Source organism: Coffea eugenioides, chromosome 11 (genome assembly GCF_003713205.1).
Source record: "Coffea eugenioides isolate CCC68of chromosome 11, Ceug_1.0, whole genome shotgun sequence".
NCBI classification, from domain to species: domain Eukaryota; kingdom Viridiplantae; phylum Streptophyta; class Magnoliopsida; order Gentianales; family Rubiaceae; genus Coffea; species Coffea eugenioides.
Window position 1 is genome coordinate 46,790,923 of NC_040045.1, and position 22,325 is coordinate 46,813,247.

The 22,325-nt window shown below is 38.0% G+C and overlaps 4 protein-coding genes across 4 annotated transcripts; 2 read left to right on the top strand and 2 right to left on the bottom strand.

The window, feature by feature from the left end:
- Positions 1 to 5,682: 5,682 nt before the first annotated feature.
- LOC113753937 (vignain-like) lies at positions 5,683 to 7,448 on the bottom strand. Its single transcript, XM_027298215.1, has 4 exons — positions 6,920 to 7,448; positions 6,562 to 6,794; positions 6,303 to 6,443; positions 5,683 to 6,094 (listed from the first exon to the last, which is right to left on the bottom strand). Exons 1-4 carry the CDS (start codon positions 7,359 to 7,361, stop codon positions 5,831 to 5,833), a joined length of 1,080 nt encoding a protein of 359 aa, XP_027154016.1. The 5' UTR covers positions 7,362 to 7,448; the 3' UTR covers positions 5,683 to 5,830.
- A 2,067-nt stretch (positions 7,449 to 9,515) lies between these two features.
- On the bottom strand, positions 9,516 to 10,810 carry LOC113751751. Its single transcript, XM_027295868.1, has 2 exons — positions 10,586 to 10,810; positions 9,516 to 9,925 (listed from the first exon to the last, which is right to left on the bottom strand). Exons 1-2 carry the CDS (start codon positions 10,688 to 10,690, stop codon positions 9,836 to 9,838), a joined length of 195 nt encoding a protein of 64 aa, XP_027151669.1. The 5' UTR covers positions 10,691 to 10,810; the 3' UTR covers positions 9,516 to 9,835.
- Positions 10,811 to 11,065: 255 nt separating this feature from the next.
- On the top strand, positions 11,066 to 16,785 carry LOC113752736 (putative multidrug resistance protein). The gene is made up of 9 exons (XM_027296807.1): positions 11,066 to 11,080; positions 11,239 to 11,244; positions 11,865 to 12,113; positions 12,275 to 12,329; positions 12,639 to 12,823; positions 12,964 to 13,421; positions 13,728 to 14,268; positions 14,349 to 16,306; positions 16,407 to 16,785. Exons 1-9 carry the CDS (start codon positions 11,066 to 11,068, stop codon positions 16,783 to 16,785), a joined length of 3,846 nt encoding a protein of 1,281 aa, XP_027152608.1.
- A 3,254-nt stretch (positions 16,786 to 20,039) lies between these two features.
- Positions 20,040 to 21,398, top strand: LOC113752737 (protein JINGUBANG). Its single transcript, XM_027296808.1, has one exon. The coding sequence runs from the start codon at positions 20,040 to 20,042 to the stop codon at positions 21,396 to 21,398; it is 1,359 nt and encodes a 452-aa protein (XP_027152609.1).
- Positions 21,399 to 22,325: the final 927 nt, after the last annotated feature.

Genomic DNA, 22,325 nt, shown 5'->3' on the forward strand with positions numbered 1-22,325 from the left:
TAAATGCAAATGAATGTCCGATGGGTCAATGGATGTTCTGCATATGGAGAAGTGAATCATTGGGAAGGCTCGGTTATTCACGGTTGTGAAACTCGCCTAGGATTAGATAATGCTGAGGTGGCTGACCGTGTAATATCTCCCGAAGTTTGGATTATCATTTTTTTTAAAAAATTTTTTTTAAACCTTTTTTATGAACTTATTTTATAGTTATTTATTTTTTATTTTATATATATCAAAATAAACTATTATCGTATATTTTAATCAAAATTTCAAAAAATAGCAATTCAAATATTTTTTTATCTTATATACATCAAATTATTACAACATATTATTTATAAAAATTCTAAAAATTAACAATTCAAATGGGTTCTTAATTAACAAATCTATTGATGCGTGTATCCCTTATTTCATTAGTTATTAGTTTGCAATGCTTGAAAATTTAAAGATTCGCGAAATTATCTAAAAAATATAAGCAAAAATACTTAAACTATGAAAATGAAAAGATAATACAATGATAGATTCCAAAAAAAAAAAAAAAAGTAGTTGAAAATTTTCTGTAACGTTCAAAGCGTATTAACATTCTTATTTTCCTTTCTGTAAATAATTTCAACTTATAAATTCTGTACGGCTTGATCTCACTTTTAACTTAGAACAACTCGTCACACACTGATTTTTTTTTTTTTTTTTTGGTTTTTGGGGGTGGGTGGGGGGGGTTCTTAATATGCTACTCATAATCATATTTTATAAAATTGCTCACGTAAGGTATTTTTGTGTGGCGGGGGGGGGGGGGGGGAAGATGGGAATTTGTTTGGGACCCGTCCCTGCAGAGAGAGATTTGCTGAACATTTTTTGAGGCTTTTACACCAAAATGGATGATGGCAGCTAGGCGACAGCGGTCATTGAAGGCTCATGTACAATTACGACATTAACCCACTCGAGACCGTCCCAAGCGAGGAAACAGCTTTCACTGACGACCTTAACAGTCGCATGCCAACAGCACAGCAAAGCACTTCCGGTCCCGATCGTGAAACCCATTTTAATTTAATTTAATTTACTTTGAATGCTCCTCCCGTTGCTTCTCTAGCCTGCAGCTCCTCTTTCCCTGTCGTCCTGTACCCTTTGTCCTTTCACTTATCTGCTGATGTTCTGGGGCTTTGACACGTGGACCCCCGATGTCCGTCAAGATTCGGCGCTTTTCTTTTGATCCGTCTCGTAATGGACCCGGATAAATTGAGCTTATTCAAATTAAGACCAAAAAAAAAAAAAAGCCAAAAAAACTTTAGGCCGGTTTGGATTACTACACTATTTTTGAAGTTTTTTATTAAAAAAAAAAATACTGCAGCAATTTGATATGTCCGAGATAAACAGGTTGGTCTCATCAACGTCAAGGTTTTCAGAAAAGTAATCCGTGAATTCTCAAAAGGGAAAATACCGGATTTCATCCCCAAACTTTGGGGTAAGGACACATTTGTCCCTCAACTTTTGGGCACGACACATTTGATGTCTGAATTAATAATTTTTGACCAATGTCATCCTCAAACGGCAATTTAGCCAATTTTTAACGGAATTGGTCACGTGAAAATCACATGACCGTTAAGTAAACTTAAATCACATTTTTAACAAAACCTGCCAGTTTCCCATAAAGAGCTGGTATGTTATGGACAATTTATTATTTTTTTTAACTTTCACATATTTAATTTATATTAAATACAAAACATACTAGTTTTCTTTTGAGCGCTATTTAACCAATTTTTCCTATAAAGAGTTGGTATGTTTTCCATAAAGAGCTGGTATGTTATGGGTAATTTATTTTTTTTTAAAACTTTCACATATTTAATTTATGTTAAATACAAAACATACTAGTTTTCCTTTGGGCGCTATTTAACCAATTTTTCCTATAAAGAGTTGGTATGTTTCCCATAAAGAACTGGTACAAAACATACTACAAAACCTGCTAGTTTCCCATAAAGAGTTGGTATGTTATGGGCAATTTATTATTTTTTTTTAACTTTCACATGTTTAATTTATGTTAAATACAAAACATACTAGTTTTTCTTTGGGCGCTATTTAACCAATTTTTCCTATAAAGAGTTGGTATGTTTCCCATAAAGAGTTGGTACAAACGTACTACAAAACCTGCCAGTTTCCCATAAAGAACTGGTATGTTATGGGCAATTTATTATTATTTTTTTAACTTTTACATATTTAATTTATGTTAAATACAAAACATACTAGTTCAATGGGTAAAAATATGTTATGAATAACTCAAAGTTTATACTTTTAATAGTTCAATGGGTAAAAATATGTTATGAATAACTCAAAGTTTATACTTTTAATAGTTCAATGGGTAAAAATATGTTATGAATAATTGAAGGGCCAAATTTTTACTATTCAAATAGTTCAATGGCTACTCAAATAATTTGCTCTTATATAAATAGTAAATGCATGCAAAGTATATGTAATTTTTAAATTTTGAGGGGAGCCTTTTGTAACTATTAAAAATCTCAAGGGATGTTTGTGAAATTATCCCTTTTCATTTTTCATGCTGATTATTTCTTTGCTTGCCTATTTTTCATTTTATCCTTATTTTTAGCTTTTTTCCCCCCTTACGTACGGGACGCAAGTGTTTATTGATGGATGCTTAGTCAAAATTGCCAAAAGTTGACTGATTGCATGCAGGAAACTGGCAGGTTTTGTTAAAAATGTGATTTAAGTTTACTCAACGGTCATGTGATTTTCACGTGATCAATTCCGTTAAAAATTGGCTAAATTGCCGTTTGAGGATGATATTGGTCAAAAATTATTAATTCAGACATCAAATGTGTCGTTCCCAAAAGTTGAAGGACGAAATGTGTCCTTACCCCAAAGTTTGGGGATGAAAACCGGCATTTTCCCTTCTCAAAACACTAGCGCTTGAATACGTAGACGACGACATTGCCTGCTCATTTCTTGCGCACAAGACAGATTTCCAAACTTGGAGGGGGTACAGTACTAGTGTTATCATAGTGGGAATTCAGAAATTGGAGTAGCTACTAGCTACACATAATGATGAGATTTGGGCTTTGCTTGTAGATTTGGAGTTGGAGATTGAGCAGCGAGCCTCAGCCGCACAGAACAAAATGAGGGTCACGAAGCATCATCATGGCCTCCCCTGTTAACACTTCTTTGCCATTTATCGACTAGACACTTTGACGGCGATATGCCCATTTGGTTGCTGCAGCCACTACTACCAAATGTATTCTTATCCTACAAGAAAAAGATCACGCCATGCAGCTTCCTACGTTAATTTCCTGTCATTTTTCTCTCTTCCCCAAGCCCCCAACCAACTTCTCCTCCTTAAAACAAGGCTGCTGCTGAACTACAACTATTACTTGGAGAAAGTGAGGGTAGTGCTCATCACTATTGACTGAACATTGCAGGAATGAAGAAAGCTTATTCATAATGAATGACATGCAATGCAAGTAAACGCCTATCTAGACGCATCCACCTAATTTCCTGTTTCGAAACAGCAGGCTACGTCGGTACTCATAACTACTTGAGCTGGAACATCCTCCTCCTGTTCATTTTATTGAATGCAAAACTCTTCACTGATCGAGCGAGGAATTATGAAGAGAGTGGTGGCAGGCATCATATTATGATTTGATTTGATTACTGTCTAGAGAAGTACTTCGCTGGTGGTTGCTGTTTTCTTACTATAAACCAACCCTTGGGAGGAGTTGGCATTAATTACTATATATGACGATTATTCACTAATGATCTTATGGTTATAGTAGTGTTAGATCTTGAATCCGGGAAGGAGACTCTTTTAAGTGCTTGCTGCAAAGGTTGGTAAATGAGTTTAGCTCCGTCAATGAAAGAAAAAACAATAATAATTATTCTGGTTGTTTTGGGGCCAGAGCCGCAAAACAAACAGAATAAAAAGATGTTGTCCCTTATAAAAATAGAAGAAAGGCAACAAAAAAAGGACCATAAATCGGGGGTTAAAGCACCAACAAACCCGACAAATAAGTGGGATTACAAGTCAATTAAAAACACTAGTGTAGTCCCACCTACTTTATTACAGTCACCTGAAAAGTGTAAACCCCGACCCTTTTCTGTAAAGCCCATCATGGTCACCTTTTACAAGCCTTTCATAGTTTAACTGGATTCTTTTGTCTTTTCCCAAGTGGGACGTTGAAAACTTCGAGGACGTTGTTTTTTTTTTTTAATCTTTTTAAAATCTAATAATAATAATAATAATAATTGATGTGTCTTTAGATTTTTTTACTACTCGTATGTACTATGAGATTATGGGGAATTTGTCTTGTTATTGTACACATTGTGTAATGCAGTAAGAAGCTTTTTGCTGGCTAGTGGGGTTTTGACCGGAACAGGGTAAAAACCGGCATGGGTCAAAGAGATTTTAGTAGAGGCAAAAGGAGGAGAGAGAAAACAGATTGTCCGCTACCATAAAACTTGCGTTGTACTTGCACAAATAAAACTCTCGCCTTTTTCTGGCTGCCTAAATCCAAGGCGTGCGTGCCCGCCCTTTTTGAGTTGATCAAGACCACACGGTTGGCCGCCGGTTCCCCGCCCTCAACGCTTTCTAATCCTTATCCGGACTCATCTACCCCTACTCCTAAGTAATCTTTCATTAATTTGTGGTAATAACCATTTTACTAGTAGTTAATATCGTATACACTCGTAGTGTACACACCACGCTATGGCAGATATGCATATAGAATGTTAGTCATTGTAGTATTAAATATTTATCCTTTGTAACCTTCTCATGGCATGCAAGCTATTAATATGTTTTGAATTAATTTTATATTCATTATCATCATTAGATATATGTTACACGAGTAAATTTTGAATTTAAAATTTACTCGTGTCATCCATTCAATCATAACAGTGTAGTATATACACTGATAGTGTATATAAAATTTACTCATATGTTTTTTTCCCAAAATAAGGTTGCCACCAACCATAGCAGTTACGTCAACTAAAATTTGTCCTTTTTTAACGCATTTACCTCGTTGGACTCGTGTATATGTATATGTTACTGTCAGTGTATATAAAATTAATCTTAAATATATATTGTATGTTTGTTTATTAGAAGTACTAAAAATACAAATTTAATCCTAAATACTTATCGTTTTATTTGTTTGCTTGCTTATTGGAAGTGCTACAAAGATAATAATCTTATTAAAGGCTTGCCTTGGTGCACTCATGCTTTGTATGGCTTCTTGTCGTGTTTCATCCTTTAATGTTATCCGCTGGATGGGTTCTTCCGGGGCTTTGTAACGTGCAGCAGATTGGGCCTTGGTTTTGGGTTTCTAAGGCGAAGAATCTTAATGTTCTCTAAATTAAACTTCTAGGCTCGTAATGTTGTCTTCAGCCAACTCCTCCTATTACTGAGCCCACTTTCATCCTGAAGGTTCAACTTTGAACAAGACAACAGATGCGGTCTTCAATTTTCTATTTTTTTTTTTTAAAATTTTTTTGTGGGTTTCAACTGCCGGTACTTTGTTCTCCTTTCTCATTTCAATTTTGAGGCCCAACTATCACAAGGCAGTGGTGAGCAGACGCCATGCGCCCGGCAGCCCATAAAATCCTGCTAGTTGGAGTGATAAATTGCAAAGACTTGATCATTGGAATCAAGAGCAGCAAACACCACCATTATTAGTACTACTTATTATTTATTCAAACCATCACAGGAGCAGGATTACGTAAATCTATGCCTAGAGATGACCTAAGTCTTCAGAAGCACGTAGTCTGTAACTAAAATTCAATGAATCTACTGAAATATATATATATATATATATATATGTATATATATAAGAGGATCAATCTAGAGCTCGTCCTTAGGTGGGGATGGTTTTGGATTGTGGGAGGACAATTTAAGTGGATAGGAGGCCTCCATTGCTATCCCACAAACTCCGCCTTCAGCATCATCAACACCACGTTGCATCCTAATATAGCCCTGTTCTCCCCATCCTGTTCCCCATGAGTTCTTCACTATCCAGTATTTAGTACCGTCAAGAGCAGTTCCATAGCCGACGACCGCCACGCCATGATCAAGCTCATTGCCACATGAGTCTCCAGTGTAAACACCCTGCAATTAATTGCAGATCCCATTGTTCATCAATAGGCTCTCAACTGCTACAAGCTGAAATGGCCTGGTTAGTTAGTAGCTTAAGCCAATGTTTTGACTGTCCCTGTTACTATTTTATTGTTCATAGCAGCACCACTAACTAACAGCTTCTAAGGAAACCAAATAAGGGAAAAGTATATGTTGTGCTGTTGCCTTGCATAAACGGTACCTCTGAATAAAATTGCATGTCAGAGCCAGACGCATCTATAGCTACTGATACAGGCTGGTTAGCAACAGCTTTCATCAAGGCATTCTCATCGTTTGCGGGTACCATTTCATGCCCATCAATAGTCACAACAGGGGCATTCATCTGTGAAGTTCATTCATCAAAAGGGCACAGGAAAGATGAGTGTATTAATTTAATAACAGTCAACATAGCATCACAAGTTTATTCTTCATGACGCTAAAAGTATCATGAAAAATTCAACCTTTGATGAATCACAGCTGCCATCTCTTCCCTTGTAGGGATATAGCCTCTCAGTTGTTATTCCCCCACTTTTCTTAATAAACTCGTATGCATTCTCCATGAGTCCTCCGTTGCATCCTTCATTGTCCGTTTCACAGTCAACAAGTTCTTGCTCGGACAGGGAAACTAATTGGCCAGTTTTGATTTTGTTGATTCCCTCGACTCCAACCACAGTTGAAAATGCCCAACAGCTACCTGTGTAAGTGTGACGAATAAATCCCACAAAAAAAAAAAAAAAAAGTGTTCCAGTCATATTCAAACATCATACGACAAGATGATATTTTTCCAAGGCCTAATTGCACCTAGAAAAGAATACTTACCACATTTGCCTTGATTCTTGACGCTAGTCACGGCTCCTTGCTTTCTCCAATCAACGGAGGCTGGCAAACTTTCAGTCTTCCCATGCATAAATCCAGTATTAGCACGGCTGCCATGGAGCATCCGGTAATGTTTCACCTTAGAACTGTAGAATTCCCTGAACTCGTGGTTGGTCATATCAGCGAAACTGTTGAGTTTCAGCTTGTAAGGCTTGTCCTTCTGGTTCACCTTGTGAATATGATGGACATTTGCCTTGAAAACATTAAAGCGCTTTCGTTTCTCAGAAAGGTCTCGAGAAACAGTATGATGGCTCCTCCATCTTTCGTACAAGTCCCACAAGCTTTCCTCAGATGCCAAATCTCTTTCTGTGATCTCCATGCTCATAGCCGCCACTAAGATCACAGCCAATACAACAGCAAAAAGGAAAGCCTTCCCCATTTTCATAATCGAAGTATGTCTACCAAATGTTAGTGAGCGACTGCGAAGATTGAACTTCACGAAAGGCGAATCTATAAAAATCAGGATTTAAGATGTAAGAGACCGCTCGATTTTGGCTAGTGTGCAACTATATGTTTGGTTTATATAGCCGCTTTCTAGGTTCTCTTTGCATAGCACGAAAACTGTGTCATGGCCGAGACTTTCTTGACGTAATCTTTATCAGAAATTAAGGAGAAAGGCTGCTACTTTTCAAAGCTTATTCTGCTATTATTAGATGGGGGGTTTTGTACTCTTTACAGTGGGTGGTATACTTCGTTTATGTGTGCTAGTCACGTTTCTAGCTAGTTTGTTAGCAGAAAGGGACGAAGAAGCTCATATCAGAGGAGGCTCTAGGACACGATTTCTTTGCGGGTATGGGATAAAGTGATCATAAGTCAGAACTCTTTCCCTCCTCTTTTTGTACGAAGTGTTGAAACTTTTAAACCGATTGCTGGAGTTGGAGGTCTTTAAGTTGTTAGAATGGCCTTTGTTGCAGATGGTAATAACTTTTCGCCTTTCACACCTGTCCAACCATGTTGGATGTGGAAATGAATGATGGAAACTTGCGTGTTCTTGATGCATAGTCAGTTAATATTTAGAGTATGTTAGCTAATATATAATAGCTGAATCTAATAATCCGCATCTTCCTTCGTTTATCCAAATTGCCATGATGGATTTCTGCAGAATACCTTTGATTATCCCAGTTATCCGATATGGGCTGTAAGGGAAGTGCTGCGTCTTGAAGAAAACTCGAAACTAGATTATACAGCAAGATTTCTCGAGACAAACGGAAAGGAATTGATGCTTCATTTTTGCATATTTAGAACTTTCAAAAATGTTTATATTTTTTGAGCCTCCATCTGCAATTGAACCCTGTTACTGCTACGCGTCAGAATGGAAAGTGTATCAAGGGGACCATATTTAGCTTAATCCATCTCTTTTAACCATTTTTTTTTCTTTTTCTGGTATGCTTGGCGTGAAATATGCTCAACTTCTATTTGGTAAAGGAAGGAACACCAGAACCCAGTAGCATCTGCTAACATGCTATTGAGAAGAACACTATCCTACAATTTCCAGTGAGAAGTCAAACTAGTATACCAGGGCCGGCTACAAACTTGCAGCTACGAAAAGCATTTGCCATGACAAGTTCAATCATCAATGGAGACAGCTTCCCAAGTTGTAATATCTAACTGCTCTCTCTCTCTCTCTCTCTCTTGGGGGGGATTGGTGCGGGGTGTAGGAATCTTACTCCTCTTATTTGACCATGCTCAATAGATGAAATTGAAACTTCTAAAACTTAAACGACTCCATACAAAATAAAATCTTAATCCTTAATGCCACTCTTAAAGTTAAGGTAATCCGCTTCACTTTTTGCTACGCCGGAACTCCAAAAATTTACAGTTCTACAAACTTTGACATTGCTCTCAAGCTAGATGCACTTCATATGAACTTACTATGCTCGATTCTTAGAGTACTCCTATACTATGCTGACTTTTTCAAATGCAATGAACTTTTTTTTTCTTCATCTTCAATACAGCAGGTTCAGCAACATTTCCAAAATAATCACTCACAAAATCATTCATGGTGGTTAGTTCGACAAGATTTATGTGAACAAAGTTGAATGTTGACAATGCATATGCAGCTACATGGTTTTCTCTACATTGATGGAGAAAAGTCACCAGCATGCACATCCGCCTGTTTAATAAGCTAACAAAAACATCCCAAGAAGGCACAGGAAGCATCTGACTCTGACCAAGCACAACAACAAGAATTGCAGAAAGACAACAACTCACTAGAAACTACACTCAAACTTCTAACTATCTTGTTACACAAGCCCTAGTCTCAAGGGCCTCATTAACACTGATCACAATGCAACCGTAGGCTGCTTATCTAATACACAAGTTTCTTTTTTCACTCTTTAGTCTCTTGAGGCAAACTTCTCAAGTTTACACTTGTAAACTAGAGCAGTTAGATATGATCATCATTAACAACTCTCATAACCTATTAGCATCAATGCAAAACCAAGTTCTTCGGTAACTCAAATGACATCACTTCCAAATCGCTGTACAAAGCTGAACACAAAGGAAAAAACCGATGCATGCAGTAAGAGATGAACCCGGCTATAGAGCTCAACAAGTGAATACCACTACGAACAACTTATTCAACATGGAAAATGCTAAAGCATCAAGGATTCAGAGTAACTGCAATCAAACTTCCAGAAAAACAAAAAAAACAACATACACAGCCAATTGTTGAGAGAGAAGCAAAGTAGGCTTCATGGCTGATTCTAGTAAACAATTTAACAGAAAAGTCCTCAGTTTATGATCAATCTGCAAAAGGTAAACTGGATGATCTGAAGCTGAACCAGGAAAAGGAAAGGTACAGCAGGGAATCAATTTGGCATTTAATCTGATGCCTCCAAAATCAAACTACTGAGGACATCAGAGAAGAGTATCACCCCTTTCTCTGTTCTGTCGCAACAGCTCCTCTCTCATCTTCTTGATCTCAGCTTCCTTTGCCATCCTCTCTTGCTGCATGAAGCAGACAACTTTTCAGAAAGAGAAATTTCAAAGAATAGCAAACTACAAAGTGATGCTAAAACAACCAGAAAATGCATGTTAATGATCAGTTTCCAAAACTCAACATTCCTAGAACTTAAGGAACCAGCACCATAACATTAACAAGCACAATTACTAGCAAGAATCCATCTGAATGGAGCTTTGAATCGTAATGTTCAGGGCCAAAACTTGTACCCAATTGAAAATTAATTCACAATAACACTAATAACCAACTTTTCACCATAATTCCAATATTTATCGACGAAATCCCAATTCTGGAGGTGCTCATTAGCTACAGCAAGCATTTTTTCCCCCAACATAAACCCAATTCGATAGATAACAACTTAAACACTAAGCCGCTAAAATCTCAAAAACTAGAGATAAAAAATATTCAAACGGTTCTCCAAAAACTTTGTGAATAATAGCAGATCGATTACGAAATGAGGATTCCGAGATCAATGTACTGAAAAAAGTAGAAATATTTAAGGATTTCAAACTCACGATTCTTTCTTTCTTCAGCTATGAATGGGAAAACCGGGAGGTAGTAATACCGCAAAAGGAAGCAAGAAAACCCAGAAATTTACCATTGAAAAGTGAAAAAAATTGGAGATTAGCAAGCAAAATTAGTAATACCTTTTCGTCTTGGTGGAGGGCAATCCAGACGTGGACTTTGTCCATAGTTTGCCAGAAGATGAAGGCCCCGAATGCCATCCCGAAGAACGACGCTACTCTTACCATCTTCTTCTTACCCGAGATAATTAAGACTTCCAATTTTAGACTCTGCTGAATTTCTTCTGGAAATAGGGGATTTTCTTGACTCTTCAGCCCCCCAAATAAAAATGGTTTCAGGGTCCAGGTGAATTTCAGAGCCATGTATACTACCTTATGCTGAGCGTGGGCTGAGAAACGACGTCGTTACAGGTGCCATTAACTAACAGAAGCAAAGTCACTAATTTACTCGGATCAAATATAAGGTTACAAAATTTGACAAAAAAAAAAATAAATAAAAAAAGAAAAGAATGTCTCTTTTTTTTTTTCAGCAATTGAAAAAAATAAAAGAATATCTCGGCAGAACATAGCCTGAAATTCTATTACGGCAAAAGAAGCATAATGATGCAATTATGCAAGGTATGATTTACAAGTTCTTTTTTATTGACTTTTTTCCCCCCCTCCCATAAGACACATTTTACATGTTTATATGAAACTTTTTCTCAGCGGAAGGATGAACAGTCGATTAAGCTGTTGTTGTTGTTTTTTTTTTTATGGAGTATTGTGCTTTTGTATAGGTAAAGGTATTTGAAATTTGACTAGAAAATAAAATGAGCTAATAATAACAAGGCAAGCCAGCACATTATTTTAAGGATTGTCAAATCCACAAGTGGATTTTCTTGATCAGTAATAGGAGAACCAAGTCTAAAATCAGTCACTGTCAATCTATTAACTTCTTCAGAATAGGCTAGGCCAAAATGCTTCCAATCATACCAGGAAATAACTAATCTTAGCATTTTCCCTGTAATTATACACCATTTTGTAATTCAAAAAAAAGAAAAGAAAAGGATAGTAATTCAAGAGTCGCACGAAATAAAAGAAGGTCACATTTCAGAAATTATAGCCTCTTTCAAAGGAGGACAAAGAACTACGAGAATAGAATATGTTAGTATGATACGTTCCCAACATTCCCAACACTCATATAAAACAAAGAAAAGATGAAAGCCGGACTCAATTGTTGGAGGCTTGGAGCTATTCAAACCAACATATTACAATGTTGCCGGCCATCTAATCTCATCTAGTGTTGCTTTAATACTAGTAGTATTTAACATGAGGATCGAAGCAAATGATGCTGACTCCACCAACGGGCTCTAATTTTGGTGTGCGACAAATGTATATCAAGAATCCAAGTCCTCATTAGCAGGTAAATACAGCATTCCGTCAGCCTTTCGCTGTGTATGTGCATGCTTCTAGTGAAATGGGAAGCAAAGGAGGAGGTGGTGGTGGCCTTTTCCGGTATGCTGATCGCCTGGACAGGTTACTTATGTTCTTTGGTGCACTTGGAAGCATAGGAGATGGGATAATGACTCCACTTGTCTTGTGGGTTCTTAGCGGGCTGATCAATGAGTATGGAGGTGGTGATGTTTCCTTCTCCAATAAAGTCGTGGACAAGGTATCCATCTTTTCTAAATGTTGGTAAATTTACATGGCTTATTGGGAAAAATCTCAGTATAACATGGTTGTTCAATAATAATCCGGATCATTACTTCAACAACAACTTTTCTACTATTACATAAAGTCAAACTAGTAGCTGAGTGACTATGTGATGTACAGTTTTCGCTCAGGCTGCTCTACGTTGGTATTGGAGTTGGAATTGCAGCTTTTATTGGTACGTCATACAATTGCCTAAAGATCTCTTTCACATGTATGGGAGGGCAGGGTTTGGCTGCTTTTCAGATTGCTGTTTCTCTTTTGAAATAAACTTAAAAAGGCGTAATGTCAAATTTCTCATGATGTTCTTCGTGCACTGAGAAAATCAGAGAATATTAATAGCTTTCAACTCAATGATCTACGAGACATAAACCTTTACTGGTAAAGGAGTTTAGTGGAGTTTGTAACTTCAGTAGTCAGTACTGGTAGTTGTAATAGTTTTTTTTTTTTTATTGCCATTGACTTGCCCTTGGCTTCCATTTTACAGAAGGTTTTTGTTGGACAAGAACTGCAGAGAGACAGACATCTACAATTCGCACAGAATTCTTGAAATCAGTCCTCAGGCAAGAAGTTGGTTTCTTTGACAACCAAGATGCTTCATCCACCACCTTTCAGGTTATCTCATCCATATCTACTGATGCCCTCTCAATACAAGATGTCATCGCTGAAAAGGTGCGTTTCAACTTTAAAATACTTCTCAGTTCCAACAAGTCACAGTTTGTTTTCTGATTAACTCCAGGCTTTCTGATTCATATGTTACTCACCTGATCAACAATACTAATGAAATCCTTTTTCCCCCTATTCTGCTGCAGATACCAAACTGCTTGGCTCGCTTTTCAGAGTTCATAGCTGGCTCCTTAATTGGCTTCCTTCTTTCATGGCGACTCACACTGGCTTCTATCCCGTTTGTTATTGGATTTGTCCTTCCATCTGTGGAATTTGGGAAGGTACTTATGGACCTCCAGATGAAAATCAAGGATGCTTATGCGATTGCAGGTAATATTGCAGAACAGGCAATGTCATCCATCCGAACTGTTTATTCCTATGTGGGGGAACACCATACACTTGATGGGTTCAGGCAAGCGCTTCAGGAAAGTGTGAAGCTCGGAATCAAGCTAGGTATCATCAAGGGTTTGATGATAGGAAGCATCGGAACAATGTTTGCTTCATGGTCATTTCTTGCATGGGTAGGGAGTATTCTTGTTATCAACAAAGGAGAAAGCGGTCCGCGTGTTTTCATGGCAATTTGCTGTGTTACCCTCGCTGGCCTGTAAGTCCTATTCCCATACAATATTATTTCATTTCATCTATCGTGTAAAGAAACCAAAACTGAGCATTTGTAAAACCTTTCATCAACTATGTAGTGGTTTTCTTTGGTAACAAAGGTATTTCTTTTTTATGATGTTCTCCAACAAAACTTGAGAAAGGCACGTAGATAAGAATGCAAATAAACATTTGTAAGGGCACTTTTTAAGGGAATTAGAAGTGTGAAATGCAAAACTAACTAACTAAAGGGGTACTTATATTCTATGCTACTAGTTTTACATATGTAACGGAGTCCACCTCGTGGTTCCAGCGGCTGTATGGGTGCTCTTCCTAATCTATCATTCATCTCAGAAGGAACTGCGGCAGCTGCACGAATTTTCAATATGATTGACCGTATTCCTGAGATAGACACTCAAAATGTTAGAGGCAAAGTTGTCGCTTATGTAAAAGGACATATTGAGTTTAAAGAGGTTGATTTTCGATATCCATCTAGGCCAAACACCCCTGTTCTTCAGGGATTAAGCTTCAAAGTAAAGGCAGGCAAAACAGTTGGCCTTGTAGGAGGCAGTGGTTCTGGAAAATCCACAATCATATCTTTGCTTGAAAGATTTTATGACCCAATCAAAGGAGATATTTTACTTGATGGATACAAAATAAAGAGACTTCAGCTAAATTGGTTGAGATCTCAGATAGGATTAGTGAATCAGGAGCCAATTCTGTTTGCAACATCAATTAAAGAAAACATCCTGTTTGGAAAGGAGGGAGCTGCAATGGAAATGGTGATAAATGCTTCCAAGGCAGCAAATGCTCATGACTTCATTTCCAAATTGCCAAATGGATATGAAACTCAAGTAAGCCATATTCTCGTACTTCTTATTAATACCTCTTGTTAGTTTTTGGTTAAGAGCTCTAGTTGGGGATGACTTTTCAGGTTGGGCAGTCTGGGGTCCAGCTTTCTGGAGGGCAAAAGCAAAGAATCGCTATTGCAAGGGCTTTACTGAAAGATCCGAAAATCCTGTTGCTTGATGAAGCAACCAGTGCTTTAGATGCAGAGTCTGAAAGAATAGTTCAGGAGGCCCTTGACGAAGCTTCATTAGGAAGGACAACAATCATTATTGCTCATCGACTTGCCACAATTCGTAAAGCTGATAAGATAGTGGTTCTCCAATCAGGCAGAGTTGTTGAATCAGGTTCACATGAAGAACTAATGCAAAATGACCACGAAGAAGGTGGGGTTTACTTCAAAATGGTGCAAATGCAGCAGTCAATAAAATCAGATGAAAATATCAGCAGCCCTTATCGTGCAACAGAGAGATGGAACAATAGAAGAGCTACTTATGCCTTGACTCCCAAATCTCCTTACACTGCAGGATCAAGCTGGCAAAACAGCCCCGCTTCTCCTTTCAGTCCAGCATTACCAATGAGTCCGACGCCCTCAATTCAAATGTACTCCTACAATGCAAGTGATAATGAGGGTGGTGATTATCCTGCTTATCCTAGTCCTCTGCAGTGGCGATTGTTTAAACTGAATACTCCAGAGTGGAAAAGAGCTTTGCTTGGCTGCATAGGAGCTGCAGGATTTGGTGCAGTTCATCCTATTCATGCCTATTGCTTGGGGTCAATTGTTTCAGTGTACTTTCTGGACGACAGGTCAAGATTAAAGTCGGAGACCAGATTTTACTGCATCATATTTCTGATCCTTGGCATTGTCACTTTCTTCGCGAATTTACTTCAACATTATAATTTTGCAATTATGGGAGAACGCGTAATAAAAAGGGTGCGAGAGGAAATCCTCCGAGCTGTGCTTACATTTGAAATTGGTTGGTTTGATCAAGATGAGAACACTAGTGCAGCAATTTGTGCACGGCTAGCCACTGAGGCCAACATGGTTAGATCCCTTGTTGGGGATCGGATAGCATTACTGGTTCAGGTTTTTGCAGGTGCTTCACTTGCCTTTGCCCTTGGATTGATCCTCACTTGGAGAGTTGCATTAGTGATGATAGCAATGCAGCCTTTAATTATTGCAAGCTTCTATTCAAGGAGTGTTTTGATGAAAAATACGTCTGAAAGTGGTCAGAAAGCACAAAATGAAGGAAGCCAACTTGCGAGTGAGGCTGTGGTCAACCACAAGACCATCACAGCCTTCTCTTCTCAAGATAGAATTCTGAGCCTATTTATAGCCACACTAAAAGGCCCCAGAAAAGAGAGCATTAAACAATCTTGGGTTTCTGCTGTAGCCTTATTCATCTCCCAATTTTTATCTGTAGCTACCATGGCCATGACATATTGGTATGGAGGCAGGCTTATGAACCAAGGCTTGGTCACCTCAAAGCATCTATTTCAAGCATTCTTCATCTTAATGAGCACAGGTAAGAGTATTGCAGATGCCGGAAGCATGACTGCAGATATAGCAAGGGGTGGCAATGCAATCAGACGTGTCTTTGCAATTTTAGACAGAAAAAGTGAGATTGAGCCAGAAGATCCTCAAGGGGTCAAGGCCGGAGGAACACTGAATGCCAAAATAGAGCTAAAACATGTTTCCTTCTCCTACCCATCCAGACCTGAGCAAATGATTTTTCAAAACCTGAGCCTCAAAATTGAACCTGGAAAGACAGTGGCACTAGTTGGACAAAGTGGTACAGGCAAATCCACGATCATTGGGCTCATAGAAAGATTCTATGATCCAATAAAAGGATCGGTGCTAATAGATGATCGTGATATCAAAACTTATCACTTAAGAAGCCTGAGATCACACATTGCACTAGTGAGTCAGGAACCCACCTTATTTGCTGCAACCATCCGCGAAAACATTGTTTATGGCAAGGAGGATGCAACGGAAGCTGAGATCAGGAGAGCTGCAATGCTGGCTAATGCTGATGAATTTGTCAGGTACTAAAGAACTCACCCCACTATTTATAAAGGTGGAAATTAGTAATTAAAACATCTTCAACAGCGATTCATTGAATGAAAGACTTTTTTCGCCATGCAGCTCTATGAAAGATGGGTACGAGACATACTGTGGAGAAAGAGGAGTTCAGCTATCGGGAGGACAAAAGCAGAGGATAGCACTGGCTCGAGCAATTCTGAAAAATCCAGCAATCCTGCTCCTGGATGAGGCAACCAGTGCGCTGGACAGTGTGTCAGAGAATTTAGTCCAAGAAGCATTGGAGAAAATGATGGTTGGTAGAACCTGTGTAATCGTAGCCCATCGGCTATCCACAATACAGAAGTCAGATTTCATAGCTGTGTTAAAGAATGGAGAAGTGGTGGAGCAAGGATCACATTTTGATTTACTTGCTGTTGGACACCGGGGGGCTTATCATTCCCTGATGAAGTTACAACATGGCCAATCTCCTTACAGGCAGTGATCCTGGAGAAGGTCATGCGCAAGAGCTGCTACTGTCTCGGGATTTACATTAATATCGTCCAAGATTTTCTCTTGGAGTTAAAGTTACTACTATGTTTCAAAACAAAACATCTCAGACAGTACCAATGTTATGTACTACTAAAATAAATCTAAATCCGCTCAAGTAAATTTCTAGTATCATCAGATCATCAAGACAGGTGCAAATGTTTTACCCGGAGGCCATCTTGCGGTTATGAAATACTACTACTGCTGCTGCTTACTTTTTTTTCACCGTTACCACTTGCAAACTTTCGTGTTGGTCATTATCCAGCCATCAAGCAGGGCCGCCACACTAGAGTGGAGAGTGTAGGCCTTTTACACTGATTGTTGTTAGTATTTGTTTTAATCTGGGTTCTCAAACGAATTCTCAGAAAGCCAAAAAAGAACAAAAAACAAAAAGATTATTTTTTCTTTTTAATTCAAGGCTAATATTAAACAACAGCCACCCAAAAAAAAAACAAAAAACAAAAAACTTGCACTGTCTCCACCAACAAAAGGAAAAAAAAAGAAAGAAAATGACTTCGACATTTTGTGATTTATCCAACAAATGTGTCAATTTGATGTCGTAGCTGTTGCAATCACGAGCAGTTAAAACTAGACAATAGCCTCTCTCTCCAGTTTTTCCTTAATTTCTTGCATTTTATTACTATGTGAAATGCAATCATAGTCAATAATGAACACACAAACAACAAGTTGCTTTTTTTTTTTTTAAGTAAATTAGAAGTCACCTGTCAACAAATATGAACTCCAATGCCTGCATAATCAATTTGTGTTAAGATCTGCTAAATATCTGGTGATGGTGAGATTATGCTTATTCTTGCCGTGGATGATTGATGTTTGCAAATGCCACTTTTTGTTTTTACTTATTCACCAGGGCGTTGGCTTTAATTTGTGTGTTTTTTTATCATATATATATATATATATTAAAAAAAAAAGACGGACTCTGCTTTGCATTTTGACCAAGAATTGATGATGGCCTCATCAGCTTTGATGTGCCCCATTTTCACTTGAAAACAAGGTTAAACTTTCAAACAGACGAAAAGTGGCACATAATTAATTAGTCCAATGACAAGGTTAGTTCCATTTCACACACTAAGAACTAATTTAAAATGCTTTAAGTGGACAATTTAAAGCAAAGAAAAGAATTTGGATTGGATTTGGATTTGGTCGTCGTCCCAAGCCCCAAACCCATGCTTAATAATAATAATAAAAAAAGTTCAACAATACCTTAGTTTATTTTCGTCACTTAGTATAGAATTTTTCTTCAAAATTGCATGGTTTAATTTCAAATTTCGTTGAGTGCATTGAACGTGACTGTGTGTCAGTATCTGTTCCACCGTTGATGAATTATTGTAATATTCAGCCTCCCACCGTTTATATGTTAGTTCTTATATTGCTGAAATTTAATATGCTTGTATTGATTCATCGTTGTGGTTTATCGTGATCTTAAAACTTTTTTATTTTAGGTTTGTTTGGCTTTTATTTTCTTTGGTACCTTAGCAAGTATTTCACTTTTTTTGAGTCAAATAAATAACCGGAAGCAATACGCCATCCATCCATGCCGCATCTGACACTCGGTCAAGATTTGCTCCAAGAAAAACAAGCAAAGAAAAGAAAAAACTTTGAAGGCTTTACTAAATCCAGATAAACCAAACGACAAGGAATCAAAAGAAAGAAACAGCACTCTGTCCAATTTCCCAATCAAATGAATAGAGAATTAGAGCAAGACGCAGTTTTCCAAGACGACAATCCAAACACCCTTTTTTTTTATATAGGCAAATAGCATAGTACTACTATAGACCAAAATTGTTTTTGGTAAATACTATATTATAGACCAAATTGACATTAATTACGAAAGGAAAGAGATGCCTTTTGATACCAAATCATTGATGGATGAGCACAATTTTATGAATCTTGATTCTTTCTTGGTTGCCGCCACTGGGCTTTGTTTATTGTCAGGGGGCGAGATATTTACCAGAAGCCTTGCAACTCATATTCCTCCGTCACCATTCATCCTCAAGAAAAAATTAGAAAAGCAATAAAATCAAAATCGAGTTACAAAATTCTTCTCTACTAACATTTTGGTCCGTGCTATGCACAGATTCACATATTGAAAGTAAACTAATAATATTATTATTTTATAAAAATAATTTATATGAAAAGAAAATTTTAAAATGAATAAAAGACTTTCGTATTCGTATAAATTTCTATCAGAATATCTTATATTAAAAATTCAAAATGGATCCTAAAAAATGTACAAAAGTAACTTAAAAATTACCCAAAGTTAAAGGCATACTAAACAAATATATAATCACCATCTCTTTTCACCACTTTCCCCACCCTATGATACTCTTTCCGATCGCCTCCTACACCATCCTCCCTTTGTCCGGCAGCTCCACCTTCCTTATGGTAACCCTTTCCTTCTCGCGGGTCCTATGTTTCTTGTTCTTGATAGACTAATAGTAGTTTTCTCTCCCATCTATCCCTGTAACCTATTCAAATTGTAAAACCAAAACATGCAATGCCAATCCGCTGAAAATGTTGAGGTCTGCAAATTTTGGTGTGCTATACTGTGGAAGCTTTTGAAGTAATTAAAAATTTGAAATGAAATGTTTTTAAAAAATTTTGAAATCAAATGCATTTGAATGGAATAAATAGATTTTGTGAATTTAAATAAATTAGAAATTTACAAAAAAGAATATATGGTGAATTTGGAGGTCTATGAAACCTTCATACTAAAAACTCTTCTCAAATTTACATAGAAATAGATTCTCATTTTCTTTGTTATACACAAAAGTATTGAAATGTTAACGTTTCACAATCACGAATCACCTCACTCCGTTTTCTTTTCCTCTCTAATCAAATTGATTGATTGGTGCCGCCCTATTTTTTTTTTCCTTTTTCTTTGTCTATTTGACCATCATAAAATTATAATACTTGCATTGGCTACCTAAACTCAAAATATGCATATATAGACATCTGCATACTCCAACTATTCCATTGAGGATCCAAAGAAAACACCCTCCTCTTCCCTTTCTCCCCTCCCCATCCACCCCCACTCCAAAACACAAAAAATAAAAAATAAAAAAAAATCCACCACCACCTTCCTCCTTGTTCCTCCCGCACACTTGAAGTCTCTATTTGAACAAAAACCAAAAGAAAATTTTTTTTTAAAAACAAACCTTTTCCTGTAACATCTCTAGGCCTCTCTCTACAATGAAGGTGAGATCATGGCTAAGGTCAACATGCTCCTCCTCAACCTGCATCTCCACCGCCAAAGACGCCATCGTCCCTCCACCAACGCCAAACCAACTTGTCATTTCTGATTCAAGCAGCTGCTCAGTCGACGCTCAAGCAAGTAGTAGTGCATCATCCTTAACTTCTCAAGATTCCACCTATACTACTCGTAGTCATACCAGCCTCGAAAGCAACCTCTCCATCTTAACTCTCCCATCCGTCCCCTCTCTCCAAAAACTCTCCCCCGAAGCCTTAAACCTCTCCATCACAACCCTTTGCATCACCTCCCTTAAACCCCAACAACCCGCCCACGTCAACTTCCTCGCACTAAACAATAATCTCCTCTACGCCGTCTCAGGCAGCCAAGTCAACGTTTTCAACACCACTAACTTCACGCTTTTCGATTCCTTCCACGTCAATAATGATTCCTCCTCATCCGGCTCCATCAAATCCTTAGCCTTTTGTGACGGAAAGATTTTCACGGCTCACCAAGATTGCAGAATCCGAGTTTGGAAATTAACGTCATCCTCGGTTGGACAGCATAAGCTCATCGCCACACTTCCCACGGTCGAGGATCGGTTGAGAAACTTCATATTACCCAAAAACTACGTCAAAGTTCGACGTCACAGGAAGAAACTATGGGTCGAACATTATGATGCAGTATCGAGTCTAGCCGCGGCAGAAAATTTGTTACACTCGGTCTCGTGGGATAAATATCTAAAGATTTGGCGGGCTAAGGATTTTCGATGCACAGAATCAATCAAAGCCCATGATGATGCGATTAACGCGGTAGCAGCATCACCAGGCGGTCTCATTTACACGGGCTCGGCTGATAAGCGGATTAGAGTCTGGGGAAGAGCATTTGGTGAGAAGAAACATGTTTTAATGGCTACTCTTGAGAAGCATAAGTCAGCTGTTAATGCATTGGCATTGAACTTTGATGGCTCGGTTTTGTTTTCCGGAGCCTGTGACCGGTCGATATTGGTGTGGGAGAGGGAGGAGAGTGCTAATCATATGGTGGTGACGGGAGCATTGAGGGGCCATTCGAAGGCTGTATTGTGTTTGATTAACGTGTGCGATTTGTTGTTGAGCGGGTCGGCTGATAGGACGGTGAGGATTTGGCATCGGGGCCATGATGGACGGTACTGTTGCTTGACGGTCTTGGACGGACATGCTAAGCCGGTGAGGTCGTTGGTGGGGGTGGCGGAGGAGGATTCTGGTGGTGCCGTTAAGGTGTTTAGTGGAAGTTTTGATGGTGAGATTAAGGTTTGGAAGGTTATGATTTCCTCAAGTAGTGTTAAGACTCCCATCCCCATGTCCTCCTTCCAATGTGGATGAAGATTGAAACACTGAAATTCACGATATAGTAGTTAGCTAGGAAAATTTGTTTTTTTTTTTAAAAAAAAATAACATTTATATTAATTTTTTGGTTGATCTCAATACTTCTCAGACCCACCCTATTGTATCGGTCATGGAAATTCACAAACAACAACAATGTTGATAAAAACTTTCAAACCACACACACACACACACATTCATATATAATAATGATAAAACTTTCAAACAACAATAATGTATGTTGAATTGGAAAGTGGAGCAACTTGGCTGGCCTCCTGCGGTTCGGTTGCATGAGACAGCTTGAAGCGATAAAAACTAGTTCCGAGTACTTAAATGAGAAAGATGACAAATTGTAGTAAAACCTGGGATGGATGCATGGCCGATCAAAGGGCAGCTCCAACTAATCAACGGTATTAGATTAAGTAGTTAGCTAATGATTATGCCAAAATCAAGAACCAAATCTACGGTCATCACGTGAAAATACGTGATTAACTCGGTCTGTTCATCGCTTATGCCAACTTTAAAACGGTAATAAGAAGATTTATATATATATGTATATGTATATGCAATATTTTTTTTTTAGAGGATACATCCACATTATCGTTGAGCTCAAGAATCGCAAGGCGGCTGTACAAGTACGAGAAGATGATCAATGACATTTTTGACAAAATATTGCATTGCTGGAAAAGCAGTGCATCATCATAACGCTTTGGTTTAGGATAATGTTAATTATATAGTAACTATTATTGCATTGCTCAGACAACAATTGTTAATTATGGCGGTTTGGTTGAAAAAGTGAGAGATTTGAGAATACACAGAAAGGGAGAGACAGCGACACCTAATAATAGCAAATTTTATAGCGCTTTGATCTGGGTTTTTTCATAAGTAATCGGTTCAGCCTGCCATAAAACATGGAAAATGCAGGTT